Raw genomic sequence first — 24,602 nt, 5'->3', positions numbered from 1 at the left:
AATATAATCAAACAGATAGAGACCTTTAAAGAGGAAACTAATAGAATATAAAAAAAAAAAAAAAAAAAAAAAGAAAATGCATTACTAAATTATTCTTTCTAAAACACTGGGAAATGAATTCAAAATAAAGATGTAAATGTAGATGAAATGATAAAACAATATAAATGTAAAAAATTATAAAGTTTCTTTCTCTGTTGTAAAAGATTTAAGTTTCTCTTACTGTTGTATTTATTGCTAAATGTAGCTGTAGCATACCTGTCATAAAGATTCATGAAGAAAAAATATATATAAAAACACTAAAATTAATAAAACCAGAACTAAAATTTCAGACTAACTAGGAAAGAGATGTAAAAAGATACATGGTAGAAAAAAGAAAAAGCTTCTAAGTATTTCTTTTCTCCTAGAAAATCTTATCTCACTTCAACAGACTCAGCTATGAAAGAACAAAAAAAAAAAAAAAAAAAAAAAAACCAAATCTGACTCTCATGCCTCTCAACCATCTAAATTAAGGAAGTTCCTACCTGTATTTCTCAAAAATCTTAAAATAAACATATCCCCAAAACACATCTTTCCCCACATCACACTATCCACATTTCAAACCATTCTCCTGATCCTGTCTTATAACAATTGCAATCTATTTCACTGGCAACTTCTGATCCTATTTTCCTCACTTCCCACATATAACGAGAAAACTCTTATTTATATTTAGTAATTCATTTCAGCAGTCCACTGAGGTGCGAATGGCAGTCTGCATCACTCCAAAGCAGTTTGTGACAGTCCAGCATAGCAAAAGACTTAGCACCAGAACTACCTAGGGTGACTTAGAAATGTAGCTAAAGTCCATTATTAAATACATAAAGAGGTGTGTTTCTAAAATACTCCAGTTCTTCTGAGCCCTAAGGTTTGGAAACTATTCAACAGAATTCACTACAGTACTCAATGTTAACTGAAGCAATTTCTTCTGCTGCACATATATAAAAGTCATACAATATTTGAGTTCAAAGAAATGAATCACTGCCATTTTTCATGAAGACAGAAGTATGCATCTTAAGATTAATTTTCTCACAAACATTTCCATAGTATGTTATTTACCCTTGCCTGTTTTCAAAAGAAACGTGCTTACTGAGTATGAAAAACTCTATTCATTTCCTACTTTCCCCATTCTCCTTATATCAGACCCCAAATTGAGGTTGCAGTTCTGAAGAGTAACTCAAGCCAGCTTTATCTAGAGACCAAACTCCAATCTTATGCAAATATATGTAAATTCAGGAAGTTTCTCCATGTCTCACTGAAGGCACTTTAATGTGAGACAATCAATACTAAAAAAGCCATGCCCTACCAAATCTAATGTCCCTTCCAAATGTCAAATTCTAGCTCTCTTTTGTTATACCTGCTATGGTCCTATAAATTATATACTATAGTTTTGTAAAACACACACACACTCAGACCACCTTTCTAACAGAACAAAGCAATAGCAAACATTTGAAAATAGTGCTTCAAAAGGTTAAAGAGAGGGGATTAGAGTTCTGTTTCTTAAACTGTTGATTCCTTTCAAAGTTCACTGACTGTAAAACGTTTAGAGGAATACCATTCCACACACTCCACCTATAAGGAAGGATTCTCACACAAAAATTACTGGATTCTTTTCTTACCCTTCGCATGGCTTCCTCCTCCTCTTGACGCTTTTCATAATGTGCAAAGTCATCAAAGATTGAGGTGGTATGCTTGAAAGTAGCGATTATTTTAAGCACTTGCTTTGCTTTTTCTAGGGGTACTTCTTGAGTGTCCCTTGAATTGGTTACTGGTTTGTTGTCATTATTTTCTAAGCGAATATGTCGTAATTGGTTATTGGGAACATCTTTGACAAAGATCCATTTAACTTCAAATTTGCCCTTCCACTTATCCTGAGACCAGACACCAGCATAAGCATTATAGTCTACAACAGACTTCATTTCAGCCACTCCACAAAAATGTCCACTGCCATTCACACTGAAGAGCAAATAGAGTGGGCCTTTCCCATTCAGGGAACGGTAAGCTGCATCCAAACGCTTATTACCATGCTCAGTACTACACCAGATAGAGTACTTGATGGAACGATGTATATCATCCTCAGAATAGCTCTTAATTATAAACACACGTCCATTCTTCAGGTTCCAATCAAAGTCTTTGGGATTATAATTGTTTATGGCCTTTAGTTTTTCCAGCACTGGATGCACCTCTACACTAGAAGGTGAAGCACTAACAGGTACACCACCTAAACCAAAGTTTTCACTGCCTGTTCCATTGTTCTGGTTGAAGCCGGGTCCCCTATTCCGAGGAGCTACCCACCGATTCTGCAACTGTGGCTGTTGAGACTGCACTTGGTGAGGCTGGGCCTGTGGCTGAGGTCCTTGTTGCTGCTGTGGTTGTAGTGGCTGAGGCTGCTGTTGAGGCAGTTGGCTTTGCACCAATGGTGGTGGTTGAATTAATGGCTGAGGCTGCTGGATTATAGTTTGAGGAGGCAGAACTGGTTGGGTTGGTGGAGCCTTTACCACTGACCCCTTTTCATCCCAAGTTCCAATATTCATGTTGTGTTTTATAGGAGGTGGTGGCACAGCAGAACCCCCAATTCCCACATTGCCCTTGGGTTTAAGTTTCGGCTGAGGTTTTGCAGGCTTTCTGGCAATAGCAGCCCAAGAAGTTGGTTTAGGTGCTGTACTGCTAACAGGGGGCACATTATTGGTTGCAATGCTAGTCATACCACTGCTGCTCAAGGCTGTACCTACAGTTTTTGTCACCGCAGCTGTCAGGTCACCACCAATTTTCAGTCCAGTCATGCCTTGCTCAATACTACTAATGCCAGGCACCTTACTCAAAGTATCATTGCCAAATCCGGCCTGTCCATCAGTAATAGCTCTCCCAAGAGAACTAGGTGGATAGCCGTAACTGCTACTATAAGCAGAATTTTGTGTTGATTGTCCCTGAGATCCACTTGTTCCCCATGTAGAGAAATCAGCATTACCAGGAAAAAAGTTAAATCCATGTTGACCAAGAAATGGAGGGGTATTTCCTAATGCCCCTGGTTGACTAAAAACACCATCTGGTATATAATGATGTTCTCCATTACTCATTTGTCCATAGGTTGTCAGATATGGCATAGGCTGATCTCCAGCCGTGGACCATGCTGCTTCCCCAAGAGAATATGGAAATCCAATGGATGGAGCATAGTAACTAGGCATATATGGATCTGACATTGGTGGATAGCTGTTATTCTGCAAAACAGAAGACCATAATCAGTAGTGAAATGTTCTCTTAAAGGGAGAAGAAAAAAGTTTATCTAAAAGACTGAAAGCAGTGTTAAGTGAATGAAAAAGACATGTGCCTGTTCTACATAACATTAAATTTTCAAATCAATGTTATAAGCAGAAATATTTACCAATGAGTACCATCATCCTATAGTAAGTCTTGCTGCCCAGCTGGACTCAAAATTGCTCTACAAGAAGAGACTGGCCTCAATCTCACAATCCCCACTTCTGCCTAAATGCGAGGATTATAAACACTGACACCATGTCAGACAATGGTGAGAAACTTTAAAATATAAATTACAGCATTTTTAGGCAGAAAGTATAGAAATAAAATGAAGATTGTGTTTCTGTCCCAATTTTAAAATACTGAAATTTCTACCTAGTGTGCTTTATAGGCACAAAATTATAATTACATACAAAATTTAAACAAATCTGGAATGTATGTCAAATAGAGGAATTAAATTGCAGTTTTATGATGGAATCAATCCAGCCACTTAAATTTTGTACTTTAAGATAGAAAATGTACAACTGCTATACTCAGAGGAAAAAAAAATCAAGATTATGCTTACACAATGAAACAACTGTTTTGCTCTCCTATATTTCTGAAAAGAAATAAAATATATTATTTATCTTATTATTGCTCCCAGAAGTCATAGATTTAAAATGAAAAAAAAAAAAAAAAAATCCCACTTCCACTCAGAGACCCCCAAAGGCACTCAAAACAATACAAGCTACGGCTAGAACTCTTTGGTTGCCCATTGGAAGCAGATGCTAAGACCCCACTACTAAAGATACATTTTTGGTTGTAATACACAAAGAAATCAAGGGGAAATAAATTAGAACTTTCCTGTCTACCTTTCTGCTGGGTAGCTTTCAGTGTCAACAGAGAAAAAGCATCAATTGTGGACCCAGCTGTAGACTTGCAAGCAATACCAATACGTCAGGCAAGATGTACTCAACAGTGCAAGGCTGGCATAATTGTTCTGAGAGGTAACCAATAGCTTTTTGCTTAGACAGATTTTAGGTCTGTGGAATATAAATGTAATACTATAAACCTGGTCAAAAGATCATGGTTGGGAAAGAGAGGTCATAGGCCCTAAAAAGTAACCTACTACTGTTCCTTTTCTTAATGTATATGGAGTCAAAATAATTATATTCATAAACTAACAATGCTTCCAGCACTGGTCAGAGAAGCTTTTGTAGCAGGGTGTAATTAATATACAGGAAATCATAGCTGGTCCGTGCCGTGGTCCAAGTGTTAAGAAGTGACTTGGGTACTTAACACTAAATGGGATATCTCGATCAACCTTTCTTATGCTCTCCACGAATGAAAGCCAAGCGTCTAAGAGCCAGAGGATAGAAAGTACTGTGAAAACATCTATCTTCTACAGCTATTATAGCTAGGAACTCTCAGAACAGTGGCTATGTAAACAAAACACAGACAAGATTGGGTTCAAAGCATATTATGGATAGGACGAGACACATAACCCATTAGTCTAAAAGAGTTACAGGGAAATAATGATTGCTAGAGTAGTGTTCTACCCAAGCTCATGCAATCAACTCTAAATGTAGTAGGCTTCACATACACGTAACTATGAAAGAGGAGATTGAGTAAGAGGGGAAGGGGATAAGAATATAACAGAAGGAAATTTTAACAAAGTACTATGTGTATGTGTGCACACATGTGAGTACATGCATTGTGTGTGCATGTGCACACATGCGTGTCTGTGTGTGTGTGTGTGTGTGAGTGAGAGTGAGAAATTGTGAAAGAGTAAATAATTCAAAGAAAATTTTGTATATTGCCTTAAGGATAAGATACTATGGGAATCCTTTCCTTTTATGCTATCCACTACATTTTATATTAGTTACAACTTTTGTTCTTTTGGTGAGACAAGATCTTGCCAAACTGGCTTCTAACTCTTCATGTTCTCAGACTGGTCTTAATACTATTATTTCCTGCCTCCCACACCCCAAGTCCTGAGGTAATAATGCTTTTAACTTTCTAAATCAAGAGTATTTTTCACTTAAAAGTAAAACTTCTGCCTGCATATCAAATAGCTATACATTTCAATTTTGCCCAAATTCGAAATAGCAAAGTTCTATTAATAATAAAAAAAAAACCCCAATTTGTTCTAAGTTAATATTAAAAAATACTTTGAAAACTTCCCTGAAAAGCAAATGTCTCTGAGGCGACCCAATTCCTAGTGTCAGACCCAGCTCTGCAACAAAACACCTGCTGTACCCTTCCCTGTCCCTTTTGCCAGATCCTACAAATCTTCCCCTTCTAACCTCCCTCCCTGAACTCTCACTTTATCCCAGCTACCAACCCTAGTAGGCACCTCTTGTTAATCCAAAGGCCACTGCTGACTGGGAAGTAGGTAGGCTGAACATGTATCTTCACCCCTTTTTCTGCACCTCCTGATTCAATCACCTCAGTCTCATTTTCAGCTCTATATAAAACCAGCCACAGTCTCCCTTTCCTCTCTTGCTCCATTGCCAAGTGATCACAAAAGATCTAATCTTCTGAATTCATCCTATTATCTTAGCCTCCAACACAAAAAGGCATTCCCTGGCAACACACCAGATGAACAGGCCAGGGTATAGATTCAGAGAAAATTTCCTATCTAGGCAACAGCAACACATAACCATCACACTCTTCTAAAATCCAGAGAGGAAACAGAAACCAAGAAACAAAATGCCCACTCAACAAAGATAAAACCAAGTATTAGCACTTAGACCTATAATCATTCTAATCACAAATACCTAGACACCAAGTGTAAAAACATACAGAAAAATGTCTCCACTAGAGCCCAGCAACCCGACCATAGCAGACCCTGAATAGTCCAACATAGCAGAAGCCCAACAAAAAGACCTAACAGCAGTCAGAGAAACAGAAGGAACCATTTACTGTTGGAGATCATTTGTTATAGATACTCGACACAAAAAATTTCACAAGAAAATTTCTATAGTTGATAAACCTTTTCAAAAAAGTAGTTGGCTAAAAGATTAACTCAAAATGGTCAGTAGCCTACCTGTATAAAAATGAAAAGCAGACTGAAAAACAGTGAAATAACACATTTCACAATAAACTCAAATAATATAAAATAACTTAAGGTAACTCTAGCCAAGCAAGTGAAAGGCCTATGTGACAAAAATTTTGAGCCTCTGAAGAAAGAAATTAAGGAACATATCAAAAGAAGAAAAAAAATCTCCTGTACTTATAGATTGGTAGGAATAACATAGTTTACCAAAGCAATGTACACATTGAATGCAATGCTATCGAAATTCCAACAAAATTCTTCAGATCTTGACTGGACAATTTTCAGCTTCATATGGAAAAACAACAAACCCAGGATAGTTAAAACAATCCTGAACAATCAAAGAACTATTGGAGGGCTAACCATTTCTGATTTCAAATTTATTGCTTTAAAACAATAAAAATAGCAATAAAAACTGCATGGCATTAATCATGGGTTGATCTAACTGAAGTCCCCGACATAAATCCACACACCTATGGTAAGTAAGCCAGAAAAACACACTGGAAAAAAGACAGTATCTTCAAAAAACTATGCTGGTCAAACTGGAAGGCTGCATATAGAAGAATGCAAATAGATCTATATTTATTATCTGCACAGAGCTGTGGTACAAATGGCAAAGACCTCAACATAAAGCCAGACATATAAAATATGAGGAAAAAAATGAACATGGGAATAGCCTTGAACTCACTGGCATAGAAAAAGATTCCTTTTAACAAAATCCCATTAGCACAGGCACAAAGATCAACAATTAATAAATGAGGTCATAAAACTGAGAAGTTTCTGCACAGCAAAGGACACTCTCATTTAGACAAAGTACCAGCCTACACAATGAGAACATTCTTACAGCTCCACATCTTATAGAGAATATTCAAAATATGTTAAAAAAAAAAAAAAAAACAAAAACAAAACAAAAAATCAAAAAACCTAAATATTCCAAATTTAAAAATGGAAAATAGATCAGAATTCTCAAGAGAAACCTCAAATGCCTAAGAAACTCTTAAATGTTCAACATTCTTAGCCATCAGGGAAATGCAAAATCAAAACTACTTTGAGATTCCATCTTACATCCCTCAGAATGGCTAAGACCAATAACAACGTGACAGAATGGAGAGGCTGTGAGTAAGGAGAGCACTCCTCCATTGCTGCTGGAAGGGCAAACTTGTACAGTCACTAAAAAATAAATATGGCAGTTCCTCAGAAAGTTGGGAACTAATCTACATCAAGAGTCAACCTAAAGCACTCTTGGCCATATACCCAACAGATCCTACTACAAGGACACTTGCTAAATGATGTTTATTGCAGTTTTATTCATAATATTCAGAAACTGGAAACAATATAGATATCCCTCAACAGAAGAATGGATGAAGAAAATGTGATACATTTATACAATGAAGTACTATTCAGCTATTTAAAAAAAAATGTCATCAGGAAATTTGCAGGCAAATACATGGAACTAGAAAAAAAAATCATCCCGAGTGAAGTAATCCAGACACAGAAAGATACAGTGTGTATTGACTTTTATATAAATATTAGTCATTAAATAAGTATACAATCCATAGACCTAGAGAAGTTAAGGCAGACCAAACCTAGATACTAATGCACATGCCAGCAAGATTCTGCTAAAGGGACCCTGATATAGCGGCCTCTTGTGAGACTATCCTATTGAATGGAACACAGGGTCCCCAATGGAGGAGCTAGAGAAAGTACCCAAGGAGCTGAAGGGGGCTGCAACCCTGTAGGTGCAACAAGAATATGAACTAACCAGTACCCCCTGAGCTTGTGTCTCTAGCTGCATATGTAGCAGAAGATGGCCTAATTGGCCATCACTGGGAAGAGAGGCCCCTTGGTCTTGCAAACTTTATATGACCCAGCACAAGGGAAGGCCTGGGCCAAGTAGTGGGAGTGGGTGGGTAGGGGAGCAGGGGTGGGGGTGGGGGTGGGGTATAGGGAACTTTCGGGATAGTATTTGAAATGTAAATAAAGAAAATAATAACAAAAAAAGAAGAAGTTAAGGCAGAGATGTATACATAGACCCACAGGTTTGGTATAATAAAAGGGCAACACACAGATTTCCCTAGAGGGAGAAATGGATTTTATGGATGTGTGGGGCAATGGGCTTTGCACAGACAGGCAGGTTTCCAGTTGAGCTGTGATTAATTTTCCCCTACATAGGACAGAAGGCATTCCCTCATGTCTCCTGGACCCCTGGGCTCCTGTGAAGTTACTGCCCCCACAACCCCCACAGGAAAAGCATGTGGCTAGTAGTCACATACACAATGTCCCAAGCTTCTGACCTTCAGGCTAGTCTCTCCTCCACAGTTACCAAGCAATAGCAAGATAACAAGCCCATCTCACTCTCTCCCTCTTACTTTCTTAAGCTTTTACTTTCTTTCCTTTCCCTCTTACTCTAGCCTTTCTTTTCTCTCCCCCCCCCCCTTAGCCATGGCAGGTCTCTCTCTTTTACCTTCTCTCTTTCCCCCTGCCTTTCTACAATAAAGCTCTAAAACCATAGACTGTCTCTGTTCATCAAGGCCTTGGTTGTGCTTGGACGATGGGATAGGATTTCTCAAAATAAGCTGTGCCTAATCTCCTGTCAAAAGACCTTTCTGTGCTCAAGCCATGGACTGGACTAAGGACTCTCGCCTGCGTGGGAACCTTTTCCCCCTGCCCTCTCTTCCCCTATTCTGTTCTCAGCTCCTCTGCCATATCCAGCTTGGGATGCTGGAGAATGAAAACCTGGTACAGGGGCTGCCCCTTGTCCAACCCCCACCGAGTGGGGTCAATGGCTTCACACTGCCAGATGCTCACCCGGGGCTGAGTGGAAAGCGTCCGCCTGCCCAGAGCACAGGAACTCTCTCCCTACCCCTCTTTCCCGACACCCAAAGCCAGTATGGTGGTGGGAGGAGGGAGCAGCTGGAATTATAGGGTTGAGGGGAAGAATGTGAGTGGAGACTGCTAGAACTGAGGGGCATTTTAGGAGTAATAGGGAAAATTAGTACAGTGGAAACCTCCTAAAATATATGAAGTTAATCTTAATGAAGTTTGTAAATAACATGGGAGCGAGTCCCAGTTGGCCATCTCTGTATCACAAAGTTTCCAATTCCAGGACCATGTTACATCCAATTGAGTTGTTGGTCAAAGGGGTCCCACTAAAATCCCCAAACAACCCAGGCTGTTGCCAAGACAATAAATAGGCCTCATTGATGAAGACAACACCAACACAACTCAAAGTTGAGCTAGTGCCCACATAGAATCTCCGGAATGTTCTAGTGTCTTTGGTACATGACAATTTTCTACTAGTTACCAAAAACAAAAAATAAAAAACCAAACAAACAAAAAAAGCAAAAACAAACAAAAAAAACCCACAAACACCAACTCAGCCACAAAACTTTTAATCGACATTCGACCCTGCCTGAAAAACATGCTAGGGCAATAATGACACAAAGCTTATAGGAGTAACCAACCAATATCTGATTACTCCCTAAGATGGGTGACCAAGAACCAAAAACTAGATAGCTTAGAGACCTAGGATAAAACCAAGTACTATTGTTCTAAACAAAACAAAGTAACAAGAAAATTACTATTAATATTCTACTAAACTCATAGATCAGTCTTATTCAGTCATGCCTTATTTAGTCATCATCATCAGGGAAGCTTCCTCCTGAAGCAGATGGGAACAAATAAAAGGGCCCACAGCCAGACACTATGCAGAGGGGGGGGGGGAGGCGCGCGCGCGCGCGCGCGCGCACACACACACACACACACACACACACACACACACACACGGAGACAGAGAGGGGCAGAGGCCTTGGAAAATATAGCTCCATCAATTCTCTGCCCCTCAGACCTCAGGCAGGGAACTGCATGAAAGGAGGCAGGAGTGTGAGAGCCAGAGGGGATGGAACACAGCAGGAGAATAAGGCTCCTATGGATTCACAGGGACTGAAACAGCAAGCACAGGGCCCCACACATGTCTGCACCACATCCTCGTGTACACATTATAACTAAATTTAATATTTTTATGGGATTTCTGAATGTATAAATGAGTGGGTCTCTGACTCTTCAGACTTCTCTTGGAGCTCTTTTCCTTTTATCGGTCTGCCTTGTCCAACTTTCAATGTGATGGGTTTTGTTTTATTTTGTTATGCTTTACTTTGACAAAAAAAATAGAATGTTTTTTTTTTAAAGAGAGGGAGATTAATAAAAAGGCAATGTCTTTAAAGTAATTCTGATTGTCTAAAATTAAAAACCAGTTTTTACTGATGAAAAACTAATTCTGTTGGCAGATTTCTCATTCTTTGTTCCATGTTTGATTTCTGAAACCCAGAACACAGCTTTAGAATTTGTAAAATCATGAATGGTAGGCAAAAACCTAACTAATCAGTCAGAATTTCTAACAGGGATCAGTACCATTATGGCTGACCTTTCCCTTACATAAACAGATAATTAAGTTCCTAGTAATAAGCTTCTTAGCTCATGTTTGGTTTTGCTTTTTTCTCCAATCATATTCATGAGACTACTCTGTGGAGAGCCACAACCATCACCAAGATTATATATAAAAATCTGGGACAACTGTTCAATGGCACAGCACTTACTAGACCACCAGAAACCAATGGTAGTAAAGCCTCAGCCCCACAAAAAGAAATATCAATATAAACTTGCCTATAACACCCCACATACTATCTGGAACTAATTTCCAATTTTTTAAAGAACTTATTATATTGGGCTGCAGAGATGGCTCAGTGGTTACTGACTGTTCTTCTAGTGCTCAATTCCTAACAACCACATAGTGACTCACATAGTAACAAGAACTGATGCCCTCTTCTGGTGTATCTGAAGACAGCTACAGTATACTTATATACATAAGTAATTCAAAAAGTAAAAGATATTTACTATTACTGTGATGTGTTTCTCTCTCTCTCTCTCTCACACAAACACACACACACACACACACACACACACACACACACAGAAACATGCTTATAGTAAATTGGGGGCTGGTGGGGAGGGGGAAGACTGACTGACTTTGTCTCAAAATAAAAGACAACGAGAACAAAAAGATTAGTTAACAGAAGTAGGAAATACAAGAGGTAAAGGGATGTATGTAAATAGCAAAGCAGAACAGAAAGGAACTTCCTAGGGAAAGAAGGGGAAAAACAGGAGAACAATGAAGACAAATATTATGACATGCATAAAGGTGCCAAAGTGATATAGTTAATATCTAGTTCATTCCAAAATGGGTAAAAGTTTCAACAGTTTACAATAAAATATTGTAAAAACTATGTAGGTTGATAGTTTAACTACCTTGATATATATATATATATATGCATCCCATATTGTATATTTATAAATCATAACCTTATAAATATCTAATTCTAAACAATTAATTCATAGAAGAAATTCTAAAAATGACCCTGGGGGGGTCAATAAAAACTTAAAGACCAAATATTTACATGAGAGATGGTCTATTTGAACACTGGCTTCAGTTACATGAGTACACTTGGATTTTTCACATTACATATAAATTTTATTTCTAAAAGAAAGTTAAAATATTTAAGACTGTAAATATTTATAACTGTAAATGCTGACCCACTTAGGAAAAACTGATCCAATTAGGGAAAACTGAAAACTCTTTTAATGAACTAAAAGAAGTTTTTTAAATAAGACATAAGTTAGTATGTAGAGAAGAGAGTTGAATCTAAGAGGTCTGAAAATGCTTAAAACATATCCTATAATAAAGGTATTTGTTGAAAAGACATTAATAAATATGACAAATGAAATAGCAATAGCAAATTCTAAGTAATGCATATGCTCATTATAACTTTTTTCTTTATATTTAATATTTTATATAATTTCAAATAGGAAATGTGGTTTCACATATTTACAGCTATATTTATTACCAGAACTTAACTTACCTCTTTTTGAAATGTAAAGTACCAGATAGGATAATCTCAAAGCTAGTCCAGATCCACTATAAAGAAGGTAAGGACTCAATTTCTTACATTGCCTTTTTCAATGTCCACAATCCCAACAGGACATTTAATTTCTTTCTGTTCATAAAATAAGGATGACTTTTGCTCTTCATATTGTAAAAATTTGGGAGGGAGATGAAGGAAGGATGACATCCAAGGCCTTATGCATGCTAAGCACACTTTAAGAAAACTGAACTATACTTCACGCTTGTAAGGAATGTTAAAGCTATTCAACAATTTGAAGGGTTCTCTCCCAGTATAATCACTTTTAAGAAATTACTAAAAGTGCTTCTTTGCAGTTGTATAATTTATAGTCATGATTCTTTAATGCTATAATTTTTTATTAACTATGAAAAACTTGAAAAATTAAAAAAAGCTAATGTTTATTGTTCCCAAGGCATATTAACATAGCTCAACTTTAATTCTGAGTTTTCAGTTATAACATTTCTTTTTATTCATATTTGTTCAAATATGTAAAATTAAGTATTAGATATTAGATATTAGGTATTTTTAAAAGATTGATGAAAAGTGTTATTACTCATTTTTACAACAAGTAAAATGAAATCTACTTCCATTAAGAACCTGAGGTACAAGCAGGGCATGGTGGCGCACACCTTTAATTCCAGCACTCGGGAGGCAAAGGCAGGCGGGTTTCTGAGTTCGAGGCCAGCCTGGTCTACAAAGTGAGTTCCAGGACAGCCAGGGCTATACAGGGAAACCCTATCTTCAAAAACCAACCCCCCCCCCCCCAAAAAGAAGAACCTGAGGTACAAGCCTAGCAGTGGTAGCACACGCCTTTAATCCCAGCACCTGGGAGGCAGAGGCAGGAGGGTTTCTGAGTTGGAGGCCAGCCTGGTATACAAAGTGAGTTCCAGAACAGCCAAAGCTATACAGAGAAACCCTGTCTCGAAAAAAACAAAAACAAAAAAAAGAACGTTAGGTACGGCTGGGTGTAGGGTGCACTCCTTGAATCCCAGCACTCCAGAAAGAGAGGCAGGAGTTTTATCTATGACTTCAAAGCCAGCTTGATATACCAAGTAAATTCCAGAATAGTCAGAACTACATGGTAAGACCATGTTTCAGAAAACAAGTAAGCAAACAAACTTGAGGCACTTCAAAAACTAAAGCCTTCCAAGCCCAGATTGGTAGTATGCATTTATTAACCTAATACACCTGGAAACTGATGAGGTTAATACGGGCTACATACACCACCACACCCAATCTCACACGAATACACAAACAGAAAATTGTCCTGTTTCCTACATCAACGGGTATGTGACTTCCCACTGTATTTTTAATGATTATATTTACTTTTTCTATTGTTCATCTCAAAAACTGAGTTTTATTGCAAAAACAATCAAGGCAGTAATTCCAGTACCTGGGAGGCTAAGGCAGCAGTCTTAAGTTTGAAACCAGCCAGTGCTATACAATGAGACTGTCAAAATACAAGCATAAAAAAAAGTCATGAAAATTGCTTAGTATAGTAAAAACCTGTATGTTTTATCAACTGTAATTCTTTGTTACATATTCTACCAAGTATCCTAACAAATTCATTCACTTAACATCTATTTCATGTAGAAATTTCAATCCTTCATCCCTCCCAGGGATGCCCATAACAGGGAATAGAAAGATAAAAGAATTCATTCCCTGTACTAAAGCATTCCACAATACTGCAGCAAGAACTAACCCTCCAACTTAATAGGTATTATATTCGTGTATAAAAATGAAGACAAAACACATCAACAAAGAGTTAACTTCATGGGGTGTTGTGTCTGAGGCTTGACATAAAAAAGAAAAATGTATGATACAAATACAAATATTAAGGTGATTTTTTTTAAAGAAATTGAGAAAACATTTATATTCTCAGAAATTAATGGTTAAGTCTTACTTCCCAAGGATGGGCAATGCTGACTAAAGATGAGATAAAGTATGTGAACCATTTTAAATGCTCTCATATGACAAATTTATTCACTTCTCTGGAACTATGGTAGTGGTATTCTGTGTGCTTTTATTTTTTGTTTTTATTTCTGAGAGATACAATCTTCTTGCTATCTCAACCATGTCCTTCCTATTCTGGCCTTAAATTTGAGATCTTCTTGCCTCTTCCTAAGCGCGAAGATCACACCACCACATCTGGCAGGTAATTTTTTTTATTAATATTGAGAACTACACAATCAGATTTGGATTTTAGGACTCTGGAATAGCAACGTAATGCCAATGGAAAAAAAAAAATCACATTAATAGCCAGCCATAGTTAAACTACAGAGCATGTGATGCCAAAACAGAATAAACTCAAATACAATTATTTTCCCAAGCCTTCACAGGGAAAGCACAGGGACTGCTTTAGTAATCTGGGATTCTACTTGGTTTGTGGTATGTACATACCCCTCTTCTAAGAATGTACTTCTGCTTATCATACAAGCATGCATACATGCATACTATGCATACATTCCTCTCTGATCAATGCACTAGCAACCTGAGGTTAACTCACATAGACCTACATGAAGATAACCTCTCTGGACAAGGGGAAGGGGGTAAGTTTTTACTCTTCTAACAACTATCAAACTTTGGAAATTTTCTGTTCAAATGTAGACTCAATACAATCTAGTCTTTGGATTGGAGGGCAGATCTAGCCAGACCATATGAGTTACATGAACAGTGCAACAAAACTGTATCCTTTTTGGTTATTTATCACTTTATTCCTACATATATTCATAGATGTAAATGTAGATATAGGTAAATGTATTGTTGAGTAAAAGATGCATTATGGGGAGAAATACACACAATGGAAAAAAATGACTATATGAGCTAATCTATCAATTAAAAGAGAACCATGCAAACTACACCCATAGCAATCAGCCCTTCCTTTCTTCCTGCAGAGCTCATAAAAGGAAAACCCAGACAGCATCCTGAGACCTTGAATATTTCCACTCATGTGTCTGCCTGCACCCTTACAGTATATGCTGAACGTTTCTATTGCTTTGGTTAAATAAAATTATCTTGCTACTTTTGCAAATCTGTGTGGGTTTTAATTTCAATTCTGTGAATATTTGAATGGCCAAGAATCTAAAAACTGAACACCAACTCTGACCAATATTGACCACAGGTAACATTAGTATTCCAATATCCTCTTTAAATGTATTTGCAAGTTATATGGCATATTTAACAAAAAGGCAACTTAGTCATAAAACCTGGACTCAATCACCAGCTTATTTGGAAGATCTACAGGAATCAATGATCTCTTTCCCTCCTCCTTTAAAAATAAAACACTATAAAATGGAAAAAGTATGCTGCCAGAGAAGTAAGGCCAACAACATATTTTAACACAATCTTAGGATTAACTGATATGAATTAGATCCAACTATATAAAATAATGTAAATCAGTGAAAAGTATTGAAACACCTTTTCCACAAAGATTCACCTTCATCATTTATACTTTTTGAAATTTCCTGAAGAGATGAATTTTAAAAGTTCATATATGGAGCTGGAGAGCTGGCTCAGCAGTTAAGAGCCTTTCTACTCTTGTAGAAAAAACAAATTCCGTTCCCAGATACACAGGTTAGGCAACTCACAACTTTTAGTTCCCAAATCACATACACGTATAGCATATACTAACACACATACACATAAAAATCTTTAAAAGAACCTCATAATTTATCTAGTTGAATTTTAATTGAATACTTTAGAATAGCATGCAAGGAATTAATTATTAAGTATGTGAATTCTTGCACAACTTTAAAGTTTGTCAATCATGATTATTTCACATATTCCAGCAAAAAACTTAATTTCCACTAAACTGATACTTTTGAATTACTTCAGTTTTACAGTTCAGCTAAGAAATTCTAAATTACTTAAAATCTTATATAACTTACCTCTAAGATTTCAGACAATTTTCCACTTTTTTCTATAAAAAAAACCTAATTTTCAACATCTACATTGTTGTTGCTCTTAAAATACATGCTTTGTTAGAGATCAACATTTTTGGTACTGTAGAAAGACAACTACTGACATCTTTTCTCAGTAGTATAATAATACCCTTTCTATCAAGCATTCACAAATTCTACCATTTGTTTTCATTCCTCCTCATTTATTTATTTCTCTCCAATGTACGCTAGGAATCTAAGCCAGCACACAAAGGAAAGTTGATAAAAAATGTCTGAGAGGTAATGAGAGCAAGCAAAGCCATCACTTCTCTAAAACACAAACCAAATCTATAGTCTTCAAAACAGAAAACTTTCTGGCTAAGTTTTCTAACTCCATCGCTCATTCTATGGAAACAATGAGTGCCTTTTCCTCTCATGCTTTTAAAAAAATCTAACACTTCTGAGTATATGTTTCATACATCTTTTTACAAGTGACAGAAACAACAGTAGAAACTTCATTCCAAAATATTCTAATAAAGTACTGAGGGTTGAAATTACATTTTCAAAATTTTGATTCTATCAGTGACACAAAGTTGAAAACATTGACAGCAAAAATTATACCTAAGTATTAAATAATATTTTACTGTTTAACATTTGTTACCTTTATAAACAAAAGTTACTAGAGGCTAGGCATGTAGCTCAATTGTGGCACATGACTTAGCATATAGAATATCATATGTTCAAACCCCAGAACTGAGATATGTACTACAATCTATGTCCATAATGAGGAAGTGTGTATAAACTCCTTAATTCTATTCCCTAATACTTAGATACTAAAAATTGTAGTAACTGTCAATGGAATTCAAATCGGAATGCCTTAAAATAAGGAAATACAGTTAACTAAAATTTGTAAGACAAACTAGTCATTATTCCATAAAAGTTTCCAGCTGGTTAAGTTTAATTTGCTTTAGTTAGAAATACATGGCTGCAATAGTAAAAAGTTAAACTACCATAATGTTCAACAATTCTAAGAGTAATATATAAAAATAATGTTAATTTTTAAATATTTTAGAACTCCATTCAGTTACCTACCATCTTTAAGGTCTCCAAAGTCATAAACCATATGTAGCTACACTAAATGAACTGATTCACATTATTTTATCCTCCTATTCAATTAGATGTCTACTTGGAAAAAAAGTTTAATTTCCTAAAATCTGATTCTACAGACAACTTACCTGATTTGTCTGGCTACTTAAGTATGGCTCAAAATCATCATCATTTACAGCATCTTTTTGATGAATCGAACCATTTTGTACTGAAACTAAAAGAACACATTTGTATTAGAAGTGTTGTAATTATCCTCATGAAGTCACAGAACAATCTCACATTTGAAAAAATTTCAGACCAACTCAGGAAAAAATAATCCTGAGTTCCTTTATGTTTTGGCTTAAGAGCAATCTTAAGGATAACCTATAGAAAAGAAAATGTAATGTATGTCACAGGAAACTTAGAAATCCTGTGATTTATAAGGTTAACACTATATGTATATATTATGTATACATTCCCACCTACTAAACTCTTAAATATCCCAATTTTAACATTTTAGTGAGCAAAGAAACATAAAAATATTGGAAAGAGTTCCCTAAAATTGTTTGAATTTAAAATAACTAAGTAATGCTGTAGATAATACATTTGAGTATGTGACCTAACTTTGTAAAAGTCTATTAATCTGATAACTGTAAGAATTTATTTCTTCTGTAACCCTAGCTAACCTTCAATTTTCAATCCTCCTACTTCATCTTGTGAAGCAATGGAAATACACCAGCAGGCCCAACCTTGAAGTAACTATTTGTGACTTAAAGTTCCAGTATGAAAAATATACAAAGGGCTGGGTATGAAGCCCCACTGATTTTTATCACAGCACTCTAGAGGCAGATGCAAGAGGACCTCAATGTCAAAAACCAGTATGGACAACACAAACATTTATCTAGTAGATTGGGCTATGGAGCAAGATGCTGTCATTGAAAAAGTAACATAAAAAAAGGCCTTTTGTTGTTATGGTTTGTTTTTCTGGCAGTCCTGGGAGTACAAATCCAGGTCCCTGTGCATACTATATAAGCACTGATAAGTTAAAATCCAGGTCCCTGTGCATACTATATAAGCACTGATAGTTAAAATCCAGGCCCCTGTGTATACTATGTAAGCACTCATAGTTAAAATCTGTAACACTTCTGATTCTCTAATACATGTGTGTACACACACTTTGATTCTCAAAAACTGAAGTGTGTGTTTAGGATGCACTGAAAATTTGAGTTCAAATTCAAACATCAATAAATAAGACTTTCACATGAAAGTAAAACCACAATTAAGACGCCATAGATGATGATGATTATTACTCATAAAACACATGAGAAAACAAATTACAAGATAAATCAGAATATCACACTAGTTCAAAATTTATTTCATAAACACTTTAAAATATATAATAGTGGGATTCAAAAATAAAATCTACATGGACATTGTCTCTGTTGTGCCTAAGTGCAGCATATAAAAACACCTCCTGTATTTGAATTTTAGGTCTACTACCAAGGAGGCAGGTGGTCTCAGTAGTGATCTGAGCTCACTAATCTGATGATTATTTGTTATTCAGTGCCTAATTCATCTCATCTTAGTATTAAATGGACATGTTCAATAATCATTACAATGCTAAATATTACAATATCCCAAATAAAACTAAAAATTATTCTAAAGTAGAAAAACAAAGGTTAGTAGAAAAATGTTTGATATATCAATATGAAACATTATTGAAACATGAAATGAAAAAAAGGCAATTTCAGAAGAATGTCAATCTTAGAACTACTTACTGTTTAAAAGTACAATTTCACAAAGTACTGCCAACTAATGTGGCATTAAGTTTATCAGAACATCAATTCTTAATTTTACCCTAACTGTACTTCACCTAAAGTGTAATAATGTTAGTAAGCAGTGGCTTATAAGCAAAGAACTGTAAAATCTCTTGGTTCTTTGTCATCCAGTAAGTAACAGGGATGGCTTAACAGTAAATCTACTCTGAGCCTTCAAAGATGACATCTATGATAGCATAACAATCAAAGGTGACCCAAAAATAAACAGATTCTGACTCCACTTACAAGACTTAATTGTATTTCAGACTTTATCAGAGCTAGGCTTGAGCCAAATGTGCCCCCAGAATTAAAATATGTAATAGTTACTACAAATAAACTAAAGAGTGTGTCACAGGATATATCCAATGCCATCTGAGCACTAAGGTACCCACTGCAATCCCAGCAATTCTAGTGGACCTTCTCTTTTATTGGTTTGACTATTCTTTCATCAACACTGGTGATACACGGTCTTTTACTTCTTGGGGGAAAAATGTTTCCTACTATTGAACTGCTAAAATAGTATGCATACGAGCTAGTATTTTAAACAGCCCATCATTTCTACCACTTGTGTCAATTAGTTCTTGTTTATCTAGCCTATATTGCCAATATATTCAAAAAACTATCCATTTAAAGGCTCATAATAAGATATTAACTAGCCCTTTAATTTCAGAAGCATGCTTTTCTTAAAACAACTGTTTTATAAGAATTTAGTTGTTGAACATTGTTTAATGACAATCTAATGTCTCAGAGACTGAAAGTCAGTGAACAGTAATGAAATCTAACCCACATCTATATTGTGTAAAAGTTCTTCAGGTGAAAAAAGAACAGATGACTTACATGATTCTTCGCCTGTTTCCTCTGCCCTATGAAGCAAAGTCAAATCAAGATAGAACATGGGCCTTAGAAGCCAGGTGGTTCTCTGCTCTGGTCCTGACTACATCAAGTTAGGAAAGTCAACAGATGTGTGCATCATGTTTTCCCACCTACAAAAACAGCGACAATACCATATACCCTCTATCTCCTTACAGGAATGTTGTGAGGATTAATAATAATATGAAGCCAAAATAATGATAGTATGGTGCTTTGAAATCGTTTCTTGGGAGGACAGAGAGTAGATACAACATTTTGCCAAATATACTACCTTTCTGAAACATTCAAACAAACAACTTCCACCTAATTCTTTTAAACTCCAGTTGTATAAAAGGTGTGTGTCCCTCCTACAGAAGGAAAAAGGAGGAAAAAGAAAACTGTGATCTATGTGTTGCTTACTTATATAAACTTAGAAGACAAAAGAAAGGACAGAGAAAGGCCCAAGAGAACATCCGACATACAAATGAAGACACAGCAAAAGTTCTTGTTAACAAAGAAAATTATCGATCAACAAATAATTATCCTTATTTATTTTACCTATCCTTATTTATTAATTTTAACTAATATCCTTTCATACTATCTTGCCAAGAATAAGTAGTTCTCACATTTCACATAAGAAAAATCTTTGATTTAAAAAAAAATTAAATATGTAAAAATAAGTATACCAAAACGCAAGAATTATACTTCAGAAGCATTTTTGTGTTCACAAATAGACTGACAGAACTCCTTTTCATTCCTTAATTGAAATAATCCTTGGGAATATGCTTTAAAATACTTTGCAGAAAAACAAACACTAAAGCAGGGTGTTAGGATAACAATGTCAACTAGTAATTCTGAGAAGAAACACAGCATCTCAGAGGTCATATTAAGTCAACTAGCTTCAAAATTCTAACTGATATCAACTTCTTAGGAACATAAAGTTCTTAAGCTCTAAATTCAAAATTACTAACCATATCTTTACAATTGTAAAGCAAAAAGAAAAAAATCCTATATTTTCTGCCTGATATCAGTACACAGACTCACTATAAGATATTTTCACTAACTTAAAATTAAGTCAGCAGTTTTTCCAATACACAAAAGCTCCTAACAGCCACTTGGTAGTAGCTGTGACTTGGCTTGTAATGTATTTGTAGTGTTATGGTTTCTAGCCTTTTAAATCAACTTAAAGGACTTTATACCAATCCTTTTGTGCTGGTAGCTTTCCTTCTCCTCCTCACAAGAGGATGAGAAATGATTCAAAAAATAGCAACTAGAGCAAAAAAACTATTTTAATTATAATAATCCTCATAATAACAGGAGACTTAGTTATTTTTTGTTTACAGAAGAGAAACTGTAACAAAAATGTATAATGTACTAAGCAGACTTAGTTAATCAGTAGCTATATGTGGTACTGGAACCCAGGACTATAAGAAATCCCAATTTAACCTTCATCTTAGGATAAAATTAAAGTTATAAAAAAGAGTTAAAGAAAATCTGCAGGATTAAAGAACTTTCAAAAACATAATATGAATGTGTATGTATGTGTATGTATATGAAATCAGAAGTGATAATAACAATTAAAAATTCTCACATTAAAAAATTTAATCAGAGGGTGATGAAGTCTGTGGCTAGCCAGCTTCTATCTGGTGATTTATAAGTGTATCAGCAGAGAGGTCACTAGGCCATGCCAAAACGAAGTGATTCTCAAGTAACCAAAACTGTGGTAATACAGAACTAGTTTATAATACCCCATCTGGATGATCTATTTTGTTTTATTCAAAAAGAACTTCACAGAAATCACTTACCTTAAAACAGGTAACATAAAACACTAGCACTTCAAATAGCCTTGCTAAGTGCCATGGTTCTAGAATAAAATAGTTTAGACTAGGCAATAATGACCAGAAATTTCACTAAGGTCAGATTAGTCAAAAAAGGAAAAGGAAAAAAGTCCTTTTAAACTTACAAATGTTTAAGAACTAATTTTAAAATAACGTCTAATTCTGAAGTTTACAATTGTAACTAAAATAAACTGGAATTCTATGAATTAAAAATCCCTAGATGTTCATATACTAAAGTAAAATATCATTAATTAAAATAGTTTGTTAACTAACACACTACAATGTATCTGGTATATATAAACTCTTATATAAAATGTAGTGTGACATGAAGAAAATTATTCTGGGCAGAGCACTATTATTTCTAATTAACCACCCTTGCCACATAAAATTCCAGCAAAACCATTGAAAGCATCAATAGAAACAGTAAATTGTGACTAAAGGGTTATTACAGATCTTATTTTTTAAGTAGTACTTAGTTACTGGGGAAGGGGAGAAAAAAAACAGGAAGTGTAATTGTATTCAGTGTCATTTCCGGCACTACAAAACGTGACAAATATATAGCTCATTGTAATATTCTTTAATTGGCACCACCCCAAGAAAGGAGTTATTGTTCTACACTAATATCACATGTTAAGCCATGTTTCAATCAGCTGACTACTTTGTTCCACAAGCATAAATACAAACTACATTTATGTTTTAACTCCCTTACTTTTAATGGTAGTTTTTAAGTAGCAAATCATATAAAACTAGCAATAATTGCACAAATAATTTCCTTCTAGGGCTTTTGTAAGAAACCAGATGGAGACAAGCCTTCCAATCAGAGCTGTGCTGTAAGATTACATACTTGTTAGGAGTTCTATAGTGGTGTTGCCTCCTTGCAAGCAACTTCACTGATTAAGGGAATGATTTTCACCAATGTGGCATAGAACGCCATGTGATTTGCCAAGTTTAAACGTAATCCAGAAATTTCAAAAGGAATGTTGTTCACTTTAAAAACTTATCTAACTACACACAAATGTAGAAAAAAAAGGTATGACCTAAGTTATGTAACAAACATAAATGGTAAACTGGAGAAATAACGTTACATTACGTCCACTGAAATACAACCAAGACAGCTGTTTCCTCTTAGTACTTCGGTTTCTACAAATGTAGCTTCCAACCCAGGAACTAAGTAAATGTTGCCTGTTAGCTGCGATGGATGTTTTTCTAAGCTTTACATTTAGAAAGAAATTGCAGAAACCAGAAAGAAACCGCTTACAGTTTAAAAAAAAAAAAATCACATCAAGGGAACACCTAAGGGGAAAACAAACGAACAAACAAACTCACCTTTATTTCCTTGCCCTTTAGGTCTCTGAAGCAAGACGACAGAGGTGGTAAAGAGGGGGAGGGGGAAGAAAAGTGTGTTAAACAGCGACACTGGAAACAAGTTCTTCCGAACAATCCGCGTAGGTGTGAACCCCACCAGATCCTCCGCAACCTCTCCGCCCCGGCCGCCTCCCGCCGCCTCTCCGCATCGCCTCCAGCACCCGCCAGCTCCGGACCCCGCGGCGGCCGCCGGCCGCCCGCGCAGGCTGAGGCCGGCCTGGGCCAGCAGCCCCGACCACCGGGACCCGCCGCGCCGTTACGGAGCTAGCGGCGGCTGGAGGAGCCGCGCCGCGCCGCGCCGCACGCGAGGGTGGAGCTCTGCCGCTCCGGCCTTCGCCGAGCCGGGGCCCTGGCTCCCTCACCTGATCCACGCTAGTGGCTGACATTCTTCACCGTAACCCGAGAGGAACCGCCGCCGCCTGGGCCGCTCCGAGAGCACTCACAGCCGCCGACTGCCGCCCTCGCGAAGCTCGGCTCCGGCCTCCGCCGCCGCCGCTCTCGTTAGGCTCCGGGGAGAGGGCTCACGCTCGGGAGTCGCGGAAGGGGCCCGAGCTCGCCGCCTGCACACTGCTCGTCCCCGCTCGTCCTCCGCTCCTCGGGCCCACAATGGCGGACAAGCGCCTCAGCCCCACTTCCGCTCCGGGCCGTCCTGACCTTCCGCTATCCAGGCTGACGTCCACGCACACCTCGCGGTTCCTCCCCCACTCCCGCCACGGCCTCGGGCTCCGCCCCCGCCGTGCACGTCATCCGAGACGGGGGGGGGGGCAGAGAGCCGGAGGCGCAGCTGTACTTTAGACGCATGCGCGGCACCGTGAGCGTTGGGCTCGGGCGTTGTTAGCCTGGAGGCTACAGATGCGGTCCGGCCCGCCCGGGCGCGGTGCCGGAGCAAGCTCTCAATGCTTTCTACCTCTCTACTGAGATTGCTTTGGTTTTTATTAAATAAAATAGCCTTCGGAGAGAGAAACAGTTGCAAGACGGCTGCCCCCCCTGAAAAAAAAAAGAAAATAATGTTAAAATGTCCCTAGAAACTGGTAATGTTACTTTCTTACCTGTTGGCAAAAACAAAGAAAGTCAGTGCAATTGTAATGTTGACATTTTTATTGAATTTCCTTCCCAAGAAAGATTTCTTTACAGGTGTGGTGTACTGCGGACTCCTAACTAGCCAAATCCTTTCAAAACCTCCCAGTTTAAGTGCTAACCTATGAAACAGGATATTAGGAAAATCACAGTTTTCTGTATGTAGTACCACAATATTTTAGAATCACTGGGTCAAGATTGTTTCTCATGCAAATCCTCAAAAGGCAATTTTAGGTGTGGTCAACCCAAATCCCTTTCTCTTGTGTTCCTTCTGGTCGGACTCTGAGCTGCAAATCGGTCCATTTCCCAAGGTTCCTCTTATTCTACATTGCTCTGCCGAGCTCCCACTTCCAAAAACATTTTTGGTTTTCAAGGAGTTTGTCGGAAGAGGAATTGAGGCTGGAAAATTGAGA

At 37.1% G+C, this 24,602-nt stretch overlaps 1 protein-coding gene across 10 annotated transcripts in view; it reads right to left on the bottom strand.

Annotated features, from left to right (window-relative positions):
- Nucleotides 1-23,819, bottom strand: part of Ythdf3 (YTH N6-methyladenosine RNA binding protein 3) — a 35,044-nt gene extending 11,225 nt beyond the window's left edge. Inside the window, exons 1-7 of one of the 10 annotated variants that reach the window (XM_029538125.1) lie at nt 23,475-23,802; nt 23,074-23,098; nt 19,898-20,043; nt 17,393-17,478; nt 13,673-13,729; nt 3,854-3,886; nt 1,653-3,251 (exon numbers count right to left, since the gene is read on the bottom strand). In XM_029538125.1, coding sequence (XP_029393985.1) covers nt 1,653-3,251; nt 3,854-3,886; nt 13,673-13,729; nt 17,393-17,478; nt 19,898-19,955 — 1,833 coding nt within the window. In that variant the 5' untranslated portion in view covers nt 19,956-20,043; nt 23,074-23,098; nt 23,475-23,802. Of the gene's footprint in view, nt 1-1,652; nt 3,252-3,853; nt 3,887-13,672; nt 13,730-16,166; nt 16,199-17,392; nt 17,479-19,897; nt 20,044-23,073; nt 23,099-23,474 lie in introns of all 10 variants that reach the window. The other 9 variants (XM_029538127.1, XM_021196990.2, XM_029538126.1 and 6 more) reach the window with 9 other exon arrangements.
- Between the last annotated feature and the right edge of the window lie 783 nt (nt 23,820-24,602).

The sequence above is a fragment of the Mus pahari genome, chromosome 4 (assembly GCF_900095145.1).
Source record: "Mus pahari chromosome 4, PAHARI_EIJ_v1.1, whole genome shotgun sequence".
In the NCBI taxonomy this organism is placed as follows: Eukaryota; Metazoa; Chordata; class Mammalia; order Rodentia; family Muridae; genus Mus; species Mus pahari.
The sequence above is the reverse complement of the archived record's forward strand: the minus strand, read 5'-3'. Positions and strand labels throughout refer to the sequence as shown.